The 20,377-nt window shown below is 42.0% G+C and overlaps 1 protein-coding gene across 2 annotated transcripts; it reads left to right on the top strand.

Moving 5' to 3' along the window:
* Positions 1-1,418: 1,418 nt before the first annotated feature.
* LOC103988194 (mediator of RNA polymerase II transcription subunit 14-like) lies at positions 1,419-15,682 on the top strand. Of its 2 annotated transcripts, XM_065111403.1 has the most exons (6): positions 1,424-2,114; positions 3,471-3,938; positions 13,380-13,477; positions 14,266-14,439; positions 14,546-14,688; positions 14,791-15,682. In XM_065111403.1, the coding sequence occupies exons 1-4, from the start codon at positions 1,896-1,898 to the stop codon at positions 14,303-14,305; spliced, it is 825 nt and encodes a 274-aa protein (XP_064967475.1). In that variant the 5' UTR covers positions 1,424-1,895; the 3' UTR covers positions 14,306-14,439; positions 14,546-14,688; positions 14,791-15,682. The 2 variants fall into 2 exon arrangements, with proteins under 2 accessions (XP_064967477.1, XP_064967475.1); XM_065111405.1 differs by lacking the exons at positions 13,380-13,477; positions 14,266-14,439; positions 14,546-14,688; positions 14,791-15,682 and adding an exon at positions 12,068-12,349 and having other exon boundaries at positions 1,419-2,114.
* Positions 15,683-20,377: the final 4,695 nt, after the last annotated feature.

Below are 20,377 nucleotides of genomic sequence, written 5' to 3'. Positions count from 1 at the left end.
GACAAATTTATACGAAAAGCCTAGGCTTTGTTTTTTTTTATCCTTTTTTATTTATCTCTATTAGTGCTCTCACTTTCTCTATAATTTCATTCTGTCCTACTGAGAGTAGATTGTCCGCTTAATTTTCCAACGAAATGCCAATCGAAAGCGGAAGTGATGCGAACCTACTTGGAGGTGACAACTAAGTGAAGGAAGAGTCAATGGGCAAATATCATGGAGGAAGGATCCAAAACTTTAGAAGTTTGCGGGGCGATGCTCATTAAAGCTCTAATAAGCATCCACCCAGTTCAAGTAGCATGAGGCATTTGAAAGACTGGCGCATTGTAAGGATGGTCTTTTCCTTTATCTGGAGGATCAGTATGAACCAACAGAGATCAACACAACTCAGCCAACCCCACACTATAGTTAGAGTCATTGGCGAGTTGAAGCAGCATGGCGGATCAAAGGTTCGACTACTAAAAAAAAAGAACAACAGCAGAGAGTAGATGGGAGCCAAGAGGCGCATTGCAGCTGGAGCAGAAGATTGAAGACTCATCAAAGGCGAGGAGTTGCAGTGTCGGCAAAGGCTTCGACGAGGACGTCGAAGGCATAAGTGGGGTAGAATGTCACAGACAAAGTTCTAAACAGGATGTTTGATGTAATACTTGTGTATGTCCGTGTCTTTCTATTTGTTTATGCTTTGAATAGCATAGAGGGACGACCAAAGGCTTGATAGTCCCATTTTAGTTGGGTTTGGTAGTCTCTTTAGGCTTGTAAATATAGGTTGTGTCGTGTGGACACGTGTGAGAGATTTTCGGTCTGTAATGGACCATTTTACCCCTTTGTTGTGTAACTGTTCAGATCTTGTAAAGTCTATTTGTAATTTGCATTGTCTATGAAGTGTTTTCGGAAATGTTTGCTTGTGGATCCCGAGTGAGACGTTTTCCCTAACCCGGTTTCTCTTTTATGAGTCCTAAGGGAATATAGGAGGCTGACCTTTGCGAATGGACACGCAAGGGTGCCATACGATTTAAGCAAAACCAGCTAAGTCCGTGACAATACGACACATTCTTTTCTTTTATTTTAGATAATTTATATTGAAAATGGGTATTTTTATATTCATTTCCAAATCGATAAATTACGCCTCAAATGTTTAAGGGTGAAACGTACTCCACAAGATACCACCTCATGCCCGATGGTGAGATCCACGTACACGTGTCAACAAATCAACTATCCCGGTTTCAGGATTGATTCAGTCTTGTCAACCAGGCAGAGTCCAAATATTTCACGCACCCAGCTCTTTCGGAGCCCCGCTTGGCCGAACGAAACTGGAGATGACACGTGGAGCCCATGAGAGAGATGGGGTGCGAGGGTGAGTCACATAGTGCGACGTGTAGTAGACAAGAAATATTTATCTGGGGGCAAAACAAAAGAAATGATTTCCCCACCGGTTAATTTGAGACAAGAAGTCTGCCCTCGTTATCGTTTGAGATTATACTGAGCTTCTTACGGACCCACTGTTTTCCTCCAATTGCATAGCAGGTATGATTTGCGAGTATTAAATCAGATGTAAGAAAAATATTTTTATGATGAAGTTGCGGCCACATAGATCACATGTGGACCAACCAACCCTTTCCCCCATTCCTGTTTGTCGTAAGCCCAAACCCGCACGCTCCAAATAGCCTGCCTTTCTCTCCGTGCGGGTCGCGGATCCTCTCTCTCTCTCTCTCCGGTCTTTGCACACTGTATTTGGTCGCTTCCTCCGCCCTCGAACGCCAGAAAACATCAATTGGAGCTGCGAATTCGATCTCGCCTTCCTTCGCTTTGCACCCGCGGCGCCCGGATTCGAGCCCGGCCGTCGAAACCCTAGCGCGCCCCCCCTCCGCCCCACACTTTGGGCGCCGGAGCGGAGGGCGATGGCGGCGGAACTGGGGCAGCAGACGGTGGAGTTCTCCGCCCTTGTGCGACGAGCCGCGGAGGATTCCTACCTCGCCCTCAAAGAGCTGGTGGAGCGGTCCCGGGCGCCGGAGGACCAGCGATCCGACTCCGAGAAGAAGATAGACCTCCTCAAGTTCATCGCCAAGACTCGGCAGCGGATGCTCCGCCTCCATGTGCTGGCCAAGTGGTGCCGACAGGTGATTCTCGTCCTCGTCTTTTTTTTTTTTTGGCTTCTTTATTGCTCGCTGTGAACTGGTTTTTTGCCTAGGGTTTCTGAATGTGTTCCTTCTTGAGTGCCTCTAGGCTCCGGTAGATGGAAAGCCGCTTCATTTCTTAATCCATGGTACGGATTTAGTCTAGTGTCTGGATTAGTAGTTTATCTGGGGATGATCCTGGAAACCTAGTTCCAAACTGGTAGTCAGTCTTGGTGAATTTGGCGTTTTGGATATGCTTTAGGTTACAATAAGTGCAGCTTATTTCAGTTTTCTGGAGTGTTTTTCCCCCCTCCCTTTTAATGCATTTGAGCGACAATATGAAATTTATTAGTTTGTGATGCAGTACAACACGCTTTGTGCTCTAACAATTTTTTTCTACTAACCCCAAATGCTAAAACATCATTAAATCTTTAGTCTATTTGTATGTATTAATAGTTAAAAAATAGCAGATTATGTTTTGATGCAATTTAAGATGTAGCTAAATCCTTGAAGGTGAATTGTAAAATTAGAGAAATTTATTGGAACCATTATTTTGAGAATTTTCTCATTGGTGTTCTATATACTATTCTCAATCTTTGACATTTTTTATTTGAGACTGATTGTATCCTAATTTAGTAAGATGCTCTACAACTTTAGGAACCAAGTGAGTCGTTTTTATATGGTGCAGAAAATGTTTATCATGATTCACAACATATTAAATCTTTGTTGTCTAGACATGTTAGGAGAAATATTCCATAAAGCACAGATTAAGGATGTAAGTTGGGCAGTTTGGGTTTATTAGAGGTAAAACTTTATTGACCAAAGGTGAACACCCTCACCGCATGATGAACCCAATGTAATTTCTGAACTAGCTTGATAAACATGTACCTAATTCGAGGTGGAATCAAATTGATTCTCAAGGTATTTATGTCAGAAAAAGAAGTAAGCCACTGCATTCAATTTGTAAATGTTGATTGACAAAGCATGTTGTGCTTTTAATTGTCATTATCTAAATGTACAACTTTCCAGAAAGGTTGCACACTTTTTATGTTTGAATGATTTTTTTTGGAGTCTTCACTGGTAACCTTATTATAAAATCCTTTTGTGACATTATGCTTCTTGATTTTTTGGAGTCTTTTTTATTCACTTTGTCACTTGTTTTACATCCAGCATTTTCTTTAAATTAAGCTCAGAATCTGATTTGAAGATGGTGGTCTGTGCATTTATTCATTTGTTTGATGATCAATGTCAAAGTAGTCTTGTAAACTTTTGAGATGCCTTATTTATATAATTAAATTGTTGGCTCACGTTGTGTATCACATTAGATGACTGATTTGATCTTGAACTGGCATGGTTTAGGCGAAGTTCAAGATCAATGCAATACGCTTTGAGCTTATCTCTGATGGCACTGCAGCACAAGGAGCAAATACTAGTGCTTTGCAACTGGCCCAAGACGGTGAACTCGATTCAACTGGCCTAAAAACTCCTGGTTTGAAAATCATTTATTGGTTAGATGCTGACAAAAATGCCGGGGGATCTGATTTTAGTTCACGTCCATTTCTCAAACTTGAACCAGGGCAAGATACACAGATTAAGTGTCTACATAATTCCTTTGTATTAGACCCACTTACTGGCAAGGAAGCTATTTTTTCACTCGATCAAAGTTGCATTGATCTTGAGAAACTCCTGCTAAAAGCTATTGCATGCAATATACACACCCGTCTGTTTGAAATCCAGAGGGAGTTGAGTAAAAGTGTTAACATTTGTCGAGGTACAGGTGATGTTGTACTGAAGAATGATGGAAGTATGGTAGCAGATCTAAGAAAGGTTAGTAATGAATAAATTTATTCTTCATTTGTCATATGAGTTATCTGTTTCTAAGATACATGTGTAGATTTCATGATTGGGGTCTTTAGGATCAATAAATGTTTAAATGGTTCTAGTAAAAATATTTTTAAGGTGCTGGCCTATATCACTGTTGATTACATGGTTTCATTCATATTGGCTAGATTTTCTTGGTTATACTTCTTCCATTTTGTTCATCTGTATTCAAATTCAATTACAAAGTCCCCACATGATTGACCCAAAACAATTAGCTGATCTATTTGTATTTCATTAATATTCATACAAACTCTAATTCCATAAAGAAATGCAATTAATATTTGAAAATACTCCCATAGCGTCACAAATCATGATGCAAGGAAATGTTCTTTGGCTTACAGAATATTGTAGAATGGATCCATAGGAGAAAATGGATTCTAAGGGTAAGGAAGTTAAGTTGAAGCGGGGAATGTTCATGTGGGTAGACTTTTGAGCTGCAGGCTGTGGCTAGATCTGGTCATCATGTATTTGCTTGGGAAAAATATTAGAAAAGCCTCCTTGGTGGTGTTCCAGGGGTTTTCAACATTAGATCAGTGCTAATGTAGACTTGAGTTGATCATGCTTATCTAAGGCATTTTGGTGGCGCGAGGTGGAAAGATGTTAATTCAAACTGTCCTGTTCTGTGAAGAGGCCTAATTATGTCTAACGCTATTGAATTAATTTAATACAGTAATCTCATGCTCTTTGTTGTCCCATGCAAGGTTTGCAATACCGAATGATACCACCTGGTAAGGGCAGTACATATCAGTCCATCAGCAGACCAGTACACAAACCACCCGCTACCGAACGGTATCGCTGATTGAGGTTGTTATTGTCGACGGTGACCGAGGGAGAAAGTGAAAGAAGAGGGAGAAGAGGAAGAAAGAAATGAGAAAAAAAAAGAACCTGCAGATCGGCGCTGCTCTCCTCCTCGTTTGTCGGTGACTTCTCATCCGCGCACGGGGGGAAGAGTCATCGGCGTCGTGGGGCGAAGAGAGACAATGCCTCAACGAAATTATATATATATATAAAGGCGATGTCGCCGCGTGGGGAGAAGGCAGATTTTTTTTCTTCGGGCGACATCATAATTTTTTTTTTTTTTCTGTAATGTCGCTCGAGAGGCGATGTGGCCCCGTGTGGGGAGAAGAGAGATATACTGAGCGGTTTATCTCTTATATATATATATATATATATATATATATATATACCGAATGATATACCGAAATATGTCGCTCTGTCATAAACGGTCGTCGCGCACCCGCAACAACTCCGTTCAACGAACCGTTCGTCGCTCACACCCACATGTACAGCTTCTTGACATGTTGTTTTCTCTTGGTTTTGGGGCATTTTGCTTGTAAAAATGTAAGTTCGAACAAGCTGCAACGTTACAAAGCGACCGATCACCGAACCGAGCAAAACAACCCCAAAATAGTTCCGTTTTCGCGTGCCACGGGGGCTAGCGAACAAACTGCCTCCGCTCACCAAAACGTCAGCCATCTCAGCCCCTTTGAACCCCCCCCCGGGTGGCACAGGGCTGGATGGGGCTTTGGTTATATATCGGGCGTTGAACTCTCATTCACAAGTTCGCACGTGACCTTTACGGGGACTTGTTTTCACGCCCGGGACCAGGTGAGCGGCTGTTTGTGGGCTTGCAGCTGTTCGTTCATCCTTCTAAAGCCTTGTTTTCTCCTTCTCCCTCTTTTCTCTTGTGCACACAAGGTGCTCGCTGATTTGCTTGTAAAGCTTCCTCTTTTCGTGAGACTTCGAGACTTGTCCGTCGCTCGCCCTTTTTAACTAATCAACTTTCTCTCTTTTACAGGTCCTTCGGGACCTGCGTGAGGTTACAAGTTGGCTGACCCTTTGCGGAGCAATATAGCAAGGGCGGAGCGCGACTTAGGCAATGCAAGCTAAGTTCGCGTCTTTGCCACGAGTGGGCCTCGCGACTTAGGCAACATAAGCTAAGTTCGCGTCATTGGCCGCAAGGGTGCCTCACGCCTTAGGCAATTCCAGCTAAGGCCGTGACATTGTGGTATCAGAGCGGGCAAGCACTTCGAGCGAGCAGCGAACGAACTTCGCCATGGCAAAGCATCGTGGCGAATCAAGCAAGACGGGGCAAGCCGGACCCTTGCCCCAAGCAACCGAAGGTGGGCTGCATGTGCATACTCGCTCTCATGCTGTTGGAGCCGCTCAAGAGGAGCGCGACAGCGAAAATGACGAGCGAGAAGTTGGCTACTCTCCGCGAGCGGAGGAAGCGCAATCGGGAGCGCTAACTGGGAAAAAGAGTCACAAGGAGAGACTCGCAACGGCGGAAACCCGCCTGGATGTTCTTGAAGCGAGCATGGAGGAACTCTACCATGGCCAACAAAGACTTGTTGGGGTAGAGAGCTCGCAGGAAGAAGCGGAGTCCAGGATCGATAAGGTCGAGGCCCTAGTCGACCGACTGTCTAATGACACCAAAGACTCCGTGCAACACTTACAGGATGTTGTGGCAGAACTCACTGCAAAGGTGGCCATGCTCACAAGAATATTAAATGCGGGAGGAAGCAACACCCGCGTTGCACCGTCACAAAATTTGAGGGCACCTAAGCCCCATGGATATGGAGGAGCCAGAGATGCCAAAGAGCTCGAGAACTTTCTGTTTGACATGGAACATGATACCGGGGAGGGTACAAATGCAGAATGGATTTCGAAAGAGCACCGAAATAACAGTAGTTCAGATAGAAAATGTCACAAAAGGCAAGGAACTCACTTTTGAAGAAACTTCGGTAAAACGAAATATAGCTCACCACCAAGTTTAAAATCGCAATGGGATACAGAAAGTTCACCACCCAACGGAAATTAAACGAGGATACAGAACTAGAAAATAAAAGACTCACCACTCAAGGACGCATCCAAGAGATACAGAGTTCAAGGGGTTCTCTAAGAGCTTCTGTCCAGATATCATCAGTTTCTAAAGTTCTTTCTAAGTCCTAAACACCAAAATAAATACTAGTGCATGAAACAACCCTTCATGCATAGGAAATTTCGAAATTAAGTGTTTACAGCTACTAACCAACTATTTTAATGCACTCATTGGTAATGAAGAAATGTTCACAGCTGCTAACCAACTCCTTTAATGCATTCCTTTGTCTTGAAGAAAAGCACCTTGAAACAGCTTTAACTTTGTGCAGAGAATATGCTGATGAGCTGTCATATTTGAGTGTGCTGAGATCAAGATTATGAGGCATCATTATTGACTGAAAAAGATACTAGATCATAATCAAGGCTCATATAGTCAGATTGTAGTAAATTAGACACTCCCGTGTCAGAACAATACTTCTGAGCCACGAGGCTCGATTCTGAAGATACCAAAGTTTCGATAGCAACAATGTATCTGAACGGAGATGCGAAACTTTGGTGGCGAACCCGTTAGGAGGAGATCCAACAAGGTCAGTGTCGAGTCGACACTTGGGAGGACTTGAAGCGGGAGTTGAGAACTCAGTTCCTACCGGAGAACACAGAATTCGTCGCAAGAAGGAAGTTGAGACAACTCCGCCAAAGTTCCACCATCCGAGACTATGTGAAACAATTTTCTGCACTGATGCTGGACATACAGGACATGTCCGAGAAGGACAAGTTGTTCAGTTTCCTCGATGGTGTGAAACCATGGGCTCAGCAGGAGCTAAATCGAAGGAATGTTACCGACGTGGTCGGGGCAATTGCTGCTGCAGAAAGGCTCACCGACTTTGTTTCCTCTGAAGCCCCAGCAAGAAGGAAACAATCTTCAGGCAATCGTCCTCCAAAACATTCTCGAAGGAAGGAGCTAGGGGGCGAACAAAAGAAGAAGAGTTCCCACAAAGGACCGAACCCGAAAGGCAAGGCCTCAAAGCTTGGAGGGTGCTTCTTGTGCGGAGGACCGCACATGGTGAGGAAGTGCCCACAAAAACAGGCACTCAATGCTTTGACGGCTTCCATCCACCCCCCCCCCGATCGGACAAGGGCAAAGCTGTTGCTCTTAGTTCGAGCAGTTCTGAATCCAGTAGCGACGACGAGGAGTTGCAAGGCCCGCGAATAAGAGCAATGCGTTTGTTGAACGCTATGCGGGGTCAAGTGGGGGAGAACATGAAGACAAAAGCACAAAGAGCAGGAAATAGTGAGTTGATGTATGTGGACATCAAACTAAATGGCCAAACGACTCGTGCAATGGTGGACACGGGCGCTACCCACAACTTCATAGCCGATCGTGAAGCACAGCGACTTGGGTTGATCTTGGAGAAGAGCCCAAGCCGAATGAAAGCGGAACTCGGAGGCCAGGCGAATCTCCGGGTTGGCGAAGGGAGTTCCCATCAAAATCGGGACATGGAGCGGAAACACCAACATGATGGTCGTACCACTGGACGACTTCCAAGTGATTCTTGGAATGGAGTTTATGCACGCGGCGAAGCTGGTGCCGATGCTGTTCTTGAACTCCCTATGTATGATGGGAGGCGATGACCCCTGCGTGGTTCCCGTCTCTCGGAGAGGAACCAAGGAGCCCCAACACATTTCGGCATTACAATTGAAGAAAGGGGTGCGAAAAGGCGAATTGACATTCGTGGCTGCTATGAAGCTAGAGCCACTCAACGAGGCCATTCAAGAACCTGCTGTGGTGGCGAACGTCCTGAAAGAGTTCAAAGACGTTATGCCACCCGAGTTGCCAAAGACTCTTCCACCACGCAGAGGCGTGGATCATAGTATCGAGCTGGAGCCAGGAGTGAAGCCTCCAGCGAGACCACCCTACCGCATGCCCCCGCCATAGTTGGCAGAACTCAGGAAGCAGTTAGATGAACTGCTAAGCGGTGGTCTCATCCGCAGCTCTAAAGCACCTTTCGGAGCTCCAGTTCTCTTCCAGAAGAAACAAGATGGGAGCCTCCGATTATGTGTCGACTATCGAGCCCTCAACAAAGTGACGGTGAAGAATAAGTATCCCATCCCGCTCATTGCGGACTTGTTCGACCAATTGGGCAAGGCTAAGTATTTCTCAAAACTCGACCTTCGATCGGGATATTGGCAGGTGCGCATTGCTGAAGGCGACGAGGCGAAGACTACCTGTGTAACCAGGTATGGAGCGTTTGAGTTCTTGGTGATGCCTTTCGGCTTAACCAACGCTCCGGCCACATTCTGCACTCTCATGAACTAGTTATTCAAGGAGTATTTGGATAAGTTTGTGGTCGTCTACCTGGACGATATCATCGTCTACAGTCAAACGCTCGAGGAGCACGTCAAGCACCTTCGGACGATTTTCAAGGTTCTCAGGGAGAACATTTTATTCGTGAAAAGGGAGAAATGCTACTTTGCTCAAACTGAGATCCTATTCTTGGGGCATCGAATCGGTGGTGGCTCCATTCGGATGGATAAGTCGAAGGTGCAAGCAGTTGCGGAATGGCGAACTCCAAAGAAGGTGCCAGAGTTGAGATCCTTCCTTGGTTTCGTCAACTACTATCGCCGCTTCATAGCGGGATATTCGAAGCGGGCAACCCCACTGACGGAGTTGCTGAAGAAGGAGCAGCCTTGGAGGTCGTTTGACAAATGTGAGATAGCATTCCAAGATCTGAAGGCTGCTGTTCTAGAAGAATCGGTACTCAAATTGTCAAATTATGGAGAGCCCTTTGAAGTCCATACAGATGCTTCGGACTTCGCCATTAGAGGGGTGCTCATGCAGGAAGGTCATCCGGTGGCCTACGAGAGCCGCAAACTCAACGAGACCGAGCGGCAGTATCCAGTGCATGAGAAGGAGATGACAACAGTGATCCACTGTCTACGAGTTTGGCGACACTATCTCCTCGGGTCGCGATTTGTGCTGAGGACAGACAACATCGCCCTGAGCTATTTCCAAACTCAGAAGAAGCTCTCCCCAAAGCAGGCGCGGTGGCAGGACTTCCTGGCTGAATTTGATATGGCAATGGAGTACAAGCCCGGGAAGGCGAATGTCGTGGCCGATGCACTGAGTCGGAAAGTGGAATGCGTGAATGCCGTACAACTGGAGGGCAGAGGCCAAGCAAGTCAGTTGCACTCCAACTTCCTTTCCCGAATCAGGGATGGGCTGTATAGTGATCCCCAAGCAGTTATCCTGATGCAGCTCATCAAAGAAGGCAAAGCACGGCGATTCTGGGTCCAGGAGGGACTCATTTACACAAAAGGGAATAGGGTTTATGTTCCTCGAGTGGACAACTTAAGGCGTGAGCTCTTAAAAGAGTGTCACGATTCCCTTTGGGCTGGACACCCAGGCATTCACAGAACATTGGCTCTCGTGGAGAGGGCCTTCTATTGGCCGAAGATGGGGACTGATGTGGAGGAGTATGTTCGAACATGCCTTACTTGCCAACAAGACAAGGTGGAGCAGCGGAAGCCGGTGGAACTCTTGTAGCCGTTGCCCATACCAGAAAGGCCGTGGGAGAGCATTTCCTTGGATTTCATATCAAGCTTGCCACTTGTAGGGAGACTCGGGTCGATCCTCGTGGTGGTCGATCGGTTTTCGAAGTATGCAACCTTCATTGCTGCTCCCCTACACTGTTCAGCAGAGGAGGCGGCTAAGCTGATGATGAAGGATGTAGTGAAGTATTGGGGAGTCCCACACAACATCATTAGCGATCGAGACGCTCGGTTCCTGGGACGATTCTGGACCGAGTTGTTCAAATTGTTGAGGTCAAAGTTATACTTCTCTACAAGCCTCCACCCCCAGACGGATGGCCAGACTGAAAGGATAAACTCGCTCTTGGAGCAATATCTCTGGCACTACGTGAGTGCCAATCAACGAGATTGGGTGAAGTTGTTGGACATTGCCCAATTCTCCTACAACTTGCAGCGGAGCTCTGCATCCAACAAGAGCCCCTTCGAGATCATTATTGGACAACAACCGTCGACTCCGCACACCATGGCAATTGGGTATACTGGGAGTAGTCCATCAGCCTATCATTTTGCAAAGGAGTGGCATCGAAATGCAGATATTGCACGGGCTTACTTGGAGAAGGCGGCAAAAAGAATGAAGAAGTGGGCAGACTTAGGAAGGCGACCGCAAGAGTTCAAAGTTGGCGATTTGGTGTTGGTAAAGCTCCAACCAGCATCCCTCCAATTCTTTAGGAACAGAGTCCACAAAGGATTGGTGCGCAAGTATGAAGGACCCTTCCCAATTATCAGCAGGGTAGGCAACGTGTCTTACAAGTTGCAACTGTCGGCGTGGTTCAAAATTCACAACGTTCTTCACGCCAGCAATCTAAAAGCCTACCACTCGGATCCGCAAGATGCTTCCCGAAGTGTTCCAACTCGGCTACCTCCCATCACAGCCTTCTACGAGAAGCGAGTGGAAACCATTCTGGCGGACCGCAAGATAAGGCTACCCAACGGAGCTGAGCAAACAGAGTACTTGGTGAAATGGCGAAAGCTTCCCCGAACTGAAGCCAGTTGGGAGCTTGAAGACGCCCTGCGACATGAAGAAGAAGTCATCAACAACTACCATCAAGCGTTGACGAGGGCGTCGACAGTTTAAGTGGGGGAGAATGTCACGAACGGTCGTCGCGCACCCGCAACAACTCCGTTCAACGAACCATTCGTCGCTCACACCCACATGTACAACTGCTTGACATGTTGTTTTCTCTTGGTTTTGAGGCATTTTGCTTGTAAAAATGTAAGTTCGAACAAGCTGCAGCGTTACAAAGCGATCGCTCACCGAACCGAGCAAAACAACCCTAAAACAGCTCCGTTTTCGCGTGCCGCGGGGGCTAGCGAACAAACTGCCTTCGCTCACCAAAACGTCAGCCATCTCAGCCCCTTTGAACCCCCCGGGTGGCACAGGGCTGGATGGGGCTTCGGTTATATACCGGGTGTTGAACTCTCATTCACAAGTTCGCACGTGACCTTTACGGGGACTTGTTTTCGTGCCAGGGACCAGGTGAGCGGCTGTTTGTGGGCTTGCAGCTGTTCGTTCATCCTTCTAAAGCCTTGTTTTCTCCTTCTCCCTCTTTTCTCTTGTGCACACAAGGTGCTCGCTGATTTGCTTATAAAGCTTCCCCTTTTCGCTAGACTTCGGGACTTGTCCGTCGCTCGCCCTTTCGAACTAATCAACTTTCTCTCTTTTACAGGTTCTTCGGGACCTGCGTGAGGTTACAAGTTGGCTGACCCTTTGCGGAGCAATATAGCAAGGGCGGAGCGCGACTTAGGCAACCCAAGCTAAGTTCGCATCTTTGCCACGAGTGGGCCTCGCGACTTAGGCAACGCAAGCTAAGTTCGCGTCATTGGCCGCAAGGGTGCCTCACGCCTTAGGCAATTCCAGCTAAGGTCGTGACAGCTCGGTACACATATCATACCGAGAAAATCTCGAAATTCGATTCGGTACGAAATTTCAATCCTTGGTCCCATGAACATAAAGGTTGGTTTTTTATTCATATTGTCAATTTTGAACTGGATGCCTGTGAGTTCTTTGATGTATCTAGCATGAATGACATCTTTTTTTTTATCTTAATATGTGCATCCTGAATGATCCAGATTAGATGGTATCTTTTGGTCATTAATTTTGATTTTCAGTGCTATAATGATCGTCTATCATAAATATCATTCTTTATTTGCTTGTGTATAAGCCTAGCTACTTTATCGTGGATGTAACTTTTTGTTCAGAGTAGCATACTGTTAGCAACTAGCTTCATCAACTTGGACTCCTTTCAAGTCCTTGGATTCCCATGAGGAGGGTGTTGAAAATATTCATTGGTTTTGGTGGAAAAAAATCATTAGTTGATTGACTCAATGCCTTTACCATAAAATCACTTGTCAGTTTATATCTGCTCCTTTAAACTAGTTGATTAAGAATAAAACAAAGAAAGAGAAAAACTATTCTATATTGGATTCAGTGATAATCTTCTTTTTGTGTTGAAAGGCAAAATTAATGTAGTGATCAGAAGTGATTTTTAGTTTTTGTTCAAACCGATAAATGAAAAGTTATATGCCACTTATTGAAGCTTCTCTAATGGGATATTATGATTATCCTGCCTACTGGCTAAGGTTTCTGATTAGATACAGGTTATTATGAAGAAGTCTGGTAGGTGTCCTTTTTGCCTTTAAATGATGATTCAAGTTTTACCAAGCTATCTTTATAAGCACAAAAGTCTAATTAACCTGAAATCTCTGAGAAATTAGTCAGTGAATTGGAAGTATTATGTCATAAATTTCTTGGTAGTTGTCTTTTAACTAATATATAATATGCTAGATTGAGATTCCATAATAAGTATCTAGGTGATGTTTGTTTGATTTGATGAACCCTAGCATTTTTAAAAGTTGAGTCAAATGACGTTGAACATTCTTTCTTAGTTTCTTGTTTTTGAATTGATAGTTCTATACTTGTTCTTTCATGACAACATGAATATTCGAAGTAGCTTTTTAACTTTTCTAAGTATTTTGCAGAAGGATGAAAACTCTAGTATTGAGGATTATTTTGGGGATGAAGTACTAAAAGTGCGAGCTTGTGGGATGTCATTTATTACACTTGGAATAAATATCCGGTTAGTTAATCTTTTTAACTTGTGACATCAGGAAATGTTGCTTTATTTTTTGTGGTGTTTAGTTTTAGAGCATAGCTTCTTAGTGTCAACCACAACAAGAATCATGTGATGTTATAGGAAATTCGGTTTTCATGGTTTCAACCTTCTACAAAAGTAGATATGTTCTAGAATAACCAAATATCGTAAATGACTCCCTTAAATTCTTAGCATCATAATTGATCCTAAATTTCTTCTGACAACGTGTTGGCATCAATATTGTTGTATGTAAATTTCTTGGGACAGAAGATTGACATATTATGTATTGCATTTAGCTCACTTGTAAATCTAGCATTGTTCCTGATATAAAGCACAGTATGTAACAAGCAGGTAGGTAATTTCATAGTTTAAAGGAAGATCCCACAATTGAGGTGCTTTCTTGAGTGCACAATTTCACATCGGCATGCTTCTTGATAACTATGTTTAGTAAATTGTTTACAGATATCTAGGATCAGAGATCCTCATAGATTGATTTTGTTTTTATCAAGTAAAATATTTAATATATGAAGATTTAAAACAATCATTATGTACTTCAATAAAAGATTTATTAGTTGCATGGAGTGGGACATGCATTTTCTAGTTACGTTGGCTTGAGTCTGTACTTGACTTAATCCATCCTTGGGAACTATTTTATCATATTTCTACTGATTGCACTTCCATTTGTGTATTTGTCAATTATTTTTGTCCCTTCCCTATGATTTGTAATTTTTGATTTGTTGATGTGGCTTAACTTGCGACGGCTGCTATTACAGCGATTGTCAAAATCAATCAAAATGGTTTCTAAAGGTGTGATGAAGGAACACCTTCTGCTTGTTGCAAACAGCATGACTTGCACTGGAAAACTTATCGGTTTCAACACTGGTGGTTATAAGGCGCTCTTTCGTTCTTTCAAAGTTGAAGTACCATTTACTGAAGCCACTTTATTTGTAAGTGCATGTCTGAATATTTAAGCTCTTCTTTGTTCATTTACATCAAGTGTGCTTTTTAATTTTGTCTGATAATAACATTAGAATGTTTCTATTCTTCTTGCAGACACCAATGAAATGCTTTGAAAGAGCTGCTGAGAAGCATCAGGTTGATTCATTAGCCAGTGTGGTTTCATCCTGTTCATGGGGCAAAAATGTGGCTATTGGGACTGGTGCACACCATTCCAGATTCTTTGGGATAAGAAACAGGTTCCATTTTCCATTCACCCAATACCATGTACCCATGACTTTATTGAAATATTTGTACATATAATGAATGAGAGTTAATTTACCTTATTTCTGCTGTGACAGATGGCAATGAACAAAGATATTGGAAAAGGATTCTATGACTTTCTGGAGTTATCAAGGGAGACATCCAGTGGAGAAGCAACTGGCAGATATCTAGCAGATGTTGATGAAATGGCAGAAGAAAATGGAATTTGTCTATCACCTGACCTCGATGGATGTATGACTTTTGATGATGTTGAGTACAACTTTCAGAAAAGGATTGGCCTGGTAAATGGAAAATCTGGCGAGTCTAGCTGGGAAGTGGATCCAGTTTCGGTCAAGTCAGGTAACCGGGAGGGATGGGGAGATAAAGAATCAACTCATGTGGACAACTGTGAATCCCCAGCAACCAAACATAATGTTTGGTCTAGTTGGGATTCCATCCAAGTGAAACAAAAGACTGTTGAATCTGAGAATCTGGCAGGTGATACTGTACCTGGTGAAGATATGGATGCACAGAAACATTCTGGCACAGCAGATGAGTCTGTTGCATGGGGGAAATGGACGGCAGACGGGAACTCAACTGCCTGGGACAAATTGTCTCACAGGAATTGTTGGAATGAGGTAAGCAAGACCAAGGTGGATTTGAAACATGGTGATGAGAGAGATTAGTTGAGAAAGAGGTGAACAGGAGAAGGGAAGGGAAACATAGGTTCAACAGCCACAACCTAAGTTCCTCAACTTGTTTTCCAATAGGCTTGGCTAATGAAAGGATACACTACATCTGTTATGTATTAAAGCATCAGTAACTTACCTGGCATTGACATTTGAAAAGCACCCACAACTGCTCTAAATAAGTCATCAATAACTTATCTGATGGGCTTTTCTGAAAAGGAAGCATAAGTGTTCTAAACAAGGTTTAAACTAGAACAATTTAAATGTATCTCTAAAGGCTTAAATTTATTTATTGGTCTCATCTGCTGCAGTGTACATATGGTGGTGGGTATTGTTCATACTACAGTGACAGAAATAGTAAAGAGCCCCATTACAAATGACTTTAAACCAAATGAAGCCCAAACTAAACTTAAACAAATTGCACAAAATCCAGTATCAAAACCTTTAAGCTAGTAGATAAGAAAATTTAATAAACTCTTGGGTGGATCAGCAGGCCTTGATGTTTCATCGATGGCTATCAGAGACTGGCTAATGCTTCCACCTTCCCTATTGGTTATGCATACCTTCATGCAGATCAGAGGTGTTTAATCTCACATCATCTAGACGTCTGAGCCCTAACCCAGGGACTTTGGATGCTGCTGTTAGTGCCTTGATTTGGAGATTGTTACTTCTCATGTCATCAGGATTGGGTTTTATGACCTTGCTTAGAATTGCTTTACACAACCTTATTTCGATGATGGTAGAAACCATCCAATCCAATGTTATATACTATGATGTATAAATGCTTATGGCTATCACATTTTATTTAAATAGACATCATAAAAGTGACAATGAGCTCATACATTTTTATATAGAGAGAGCTTATTATTTTGCACGATTATGCTATGATTAAATTTAAAAATTCTGGTCTCAATAATTAGTTCTATACACATTGTTTATTTTTCCTCATTTATTATATTAAGGGTAGGAAAGACCATGAACATGATTTCTTACCTAACTGACATATGTTTATTTTATATTCCTATTTGATTCATGAGAGTTTGAATATAGGGCCTAAAATAGCAGTTGAACTTGGGTGAACAATTTTCCCTAAAATGTCCTGCTTTTCTCACGTACATATTATTGGTTGGTCATGGAAAAACTATCCTTTTAGATGTTACTTCGTCAATGAACAAATTGTATGATATTTGTAACGTCATGCTTGCTCTGATGGTATACATATCTTGGTTATGATATATTATTTCAGTGATGGCAATCGACTTTCTGCTGATGATCAAAAGTTCATCTTGGAGAATGTTTTCAAGTACCACCCTGATAAGCAATCAAAGGTGTCTGATCAAGTTGACTACATTATGGTAAGCTGGACGAGTCATGTGTTCCCAATAAAGCGACAAGGGCATTGCATGACAATGGTCCAAACCATGGTTTTTTTTTTTTTCCTTAAATTAATCTTATTTAGTTGCAATGTCACATAAAGATATATTTATTTTGTTGATGGCAGGTTGACAAGAACATGAGCTTCCAAGACTCGAGGTGCTTTTATGTGGTATCATCGGATGGCACAAGTGCAGACCTCTCCTATCTCAAATGCATGGAGTCCTTTTGTAAAAAGTATTTTAAGAGGCGTCGTCGTTCCGGGCCTGCCGACGATAAAAGTCAGCAGCAGTAGTAGTGGTCAAATTTCGGTAGGGAGCCGTAAACTTGTATATAGCCCTGGCTCTTTTCCTGACACTACACCATCGAAATGCTTCGTCTTTGGATCACTCGACATGTATGTCTGTCACATGCAAAAAAAAATTGATTGCATGGCCACTTTGGTAGGCGCTGAGGATGATCTGGGGAATGGATAGAGGAGATCAGGATCATGACATCCATGGATGATGGGGTTGCAATTAGTCTTCATATTGTTTTGACTGGGATAAGTAGAAAGTTTGCATACTCCACGGAATGCAATGTAAATAGTTACATCCGTTGCACCATATGACCGACGCAAACTGACATTTCTGATAGTGTTGTCAAGAATATGGTGCCCACTTGATTTGTCATTAATGATATGTTTGGACATGTTTCGAAAACAAAACTATATATGTATATGTATATACATATATATATTTATATATATATATATATATATGTATATGTATATGTATATATATATATATATATATATATATATATATATATATATATATGTATATGTATATGTATATATACATTTATGTATATGTATATGTACATGTACATATACATATATGTACATGTACATATACATATATGTACATGTACATATACATATATGTACATGTACATATACATATATGTATATGTATAAATAAAAAAGGATAAAAAAAAAACAAACCCTAGGCTTTTCGTATAAATTTGTCCAAAATTCTGTCCTACGAGACTACTCTTTCTTACATGTCTACATGTAAAAAAGTTCAACTTTCAATGCATTTGTCGATATCCGTGATGAGTATTCACGAAAATTTTGAAGAGTGTATCTATAATTCGAGGGAAAAAAGAATATAAGTCAAATCATGTCTTCTTTAATAGTCTTAGAGAAAAGAATGATAGATGAAGAAGAAGAAGACAATGAACTAATGAAGACTTTGTATATGTCATCGTTAAAAATATATCTACGTGAAATATTCGCTCGCTAATTTAAGAACGTCTAACATAATTACATGATAAATTTATACAACACAATAACACTTGCATATATATATATATATATCCATGCATGCATTCGGACGAGATGAAGTGTCCAATTATTACGGAACCGAGTCCACTCCTGCAGAGTCAATCGCAAACGATCATCAATTGTCCATGTCCACATTCCAATCGTGCGGACACTATGAGTGATCTGGCACGTGAACTGTTTCTGATAACCATCTTCGTTTGACTAACCAAAACATCATTCCCATTACTTAATACTTCCACCCCACTTGATTTGCGTAGCATGTAGAGTCGGAATTACAAAACACGTCAACAAAATATTAACTCAACGGAATCATTACTTTATCGAACCCGACCATAAAGCACAAAAGACCGAGTCAACAAATCGTTATTTCGTTTCCCTAATTCAACATATATATATATATATATATATATATATATATATATATATATATATATATATATATATATATATATATATATATATATATATATCAGCCATACGATAAAGTTCGGATGATGTTACATATATCTCAAAGCGTTTCAACCGAAAATAATAGCTCACAACAAAGATACATTCTTATTCTTTGGTCTTTGTGGCTCAAATATGTTTGTTGAATTAGTGTTGTTATTATGAAGCTTGATTGATCATATGGAGCAATAAGAAAAGATTTTCGTCAACAAAAAATGTTGCGAGTTCAGACGATCATAATGCGGCTACTTTCATTGCATCGATCTAAAGCTCTTCCCATCAAAACACAAACACCATTGCATTACATATTCTTATTCTTATTCAGAATCCTCAGAATCTTCGAAATCCTTCGGTATCTTCGGAATCTTCGAAATTATTATTTTTAGTCTTCAATTTATAAACTTATTTATTCTTGAGAGCTTTCTTCTCTTTAGGCGGCTTTACTAAGTCGTATGTGTGGTTCTCAAGCAAGGATCTCATCTCTTCTTGCATGACTTTAACTCACTCATTCTTATGCTCATGTATAATAGCTTCCTGATAAGTTTTTGGCTCTCCCCCGTCAGTAAGCATAACATACTCATGTGGAGGATATCTAGTAGATGATTGCCGCTCTCTAGTGGATCTTCTCAATGGAATCTCAACTGGTGGTGGAGGTGCTTGTTCAGTTGGTTCAACATTATCAACTGTAGGAGTATCATCACTGGCATTCTCATCACAATCTTCTTGTTTATCTCCCCCATGATCATCATGAACTACAAGTGAAGGAACTGGACCAAAACTCCAAGGAATATAAACAGAGGTTTCTGGCTTCTCAATATTATCACCGTCATTAAACAATAGGTCTTCAAGAAATACAGCATCTCTGCTTCTAATAATCTTCTTATTCACTGTATTTCATAATTTGTACCCAAACACTTCATGACCATATCCAAAGAAGATACATGTTTTTACCTTATTATCAAGCTTGGACCTCTCATCTTTGGGAATATGAACAAATGCTTTACACCCAAAGACTCTCAAGTGATTATAAGATGTATCTTTTACTTTTCATACTCTCTTTGGAACATCACTTTTCAGAGGAACTGATGAAGAAAGATTTATAAGGTCAAATGTAGTTCTCATAGCCTCCCCCCAAAATGACTTCAGCAACTTGGTGTGGGAAAGCATACACCTAATTTTTTCTTCAATGGTTTTGTTCATCCTTTTTGCCACACCGTTCTATTGAGGAGTTTTAGGAACTATTTTCTCAAACCTGATACTATGGAACTGCTAGTCATAGGTGCCCAGCAAGCCAATCACGTGAGTGATGGCACGTGTGACTTGATACAGAATCTTTTTGCTTATTATATTTTGGCGTATATCACTTTATAACTATTGCATAAATGCATATATATATTGTGATGTCCTTGGATTTGTGCAATGGGAATCGGATCGTGATGAGATCACGATAATGAGATCGATTCACCTTTAAACACATATCCTAAATAATCCCGGTCATAGGTAACTCGAGAGGGACATCGTGATAACCGGACAGACTGGTGTGCTGTATACCCGTCCATATGATGGATGCAGCTGGTCTCATAGCTGCTCGTGTAGAGACACTAGGGATACAGTACAGGTGCTCATTAGAGAATGAGTTCACTGATTGATCCGCTTACGGAATGCTGGATGGTTGATGATGCCTTATTGTCAGACAGCGATTCCGTAGTCCTAGTGGTATATCTGGTCCTTAGACTTGAGACACCAAGGATGTCCTGTATGAGTGCTCCACTCTTTGATACCAGACTTATAGGTTTGGCTGTCCCAGATCTAGTACAGCTGGTCATTGGGAGTGGTAGTCGACCTTAC

Source organism: Musa acuminata, chromosome BXJ2-6 (assembly GCF_036884655.1).
Source record: "Musa acuminata AAA Group cultivar baxijiao chromosome BXJ2-6, Cavendish_Baxijiao_AAA, whole genome shotgun sequence".
In the NCBI taxonomy this organism is placed as follows: Eukaryota; Viridiplantae; Streptophyta; class Magnoliopsida; order Zingiberales; family Musaceae; genus Musa; species Musa acuminata.
This window is presented reverse-complemented; position numbering and strand designations above follow the sequence as displayed.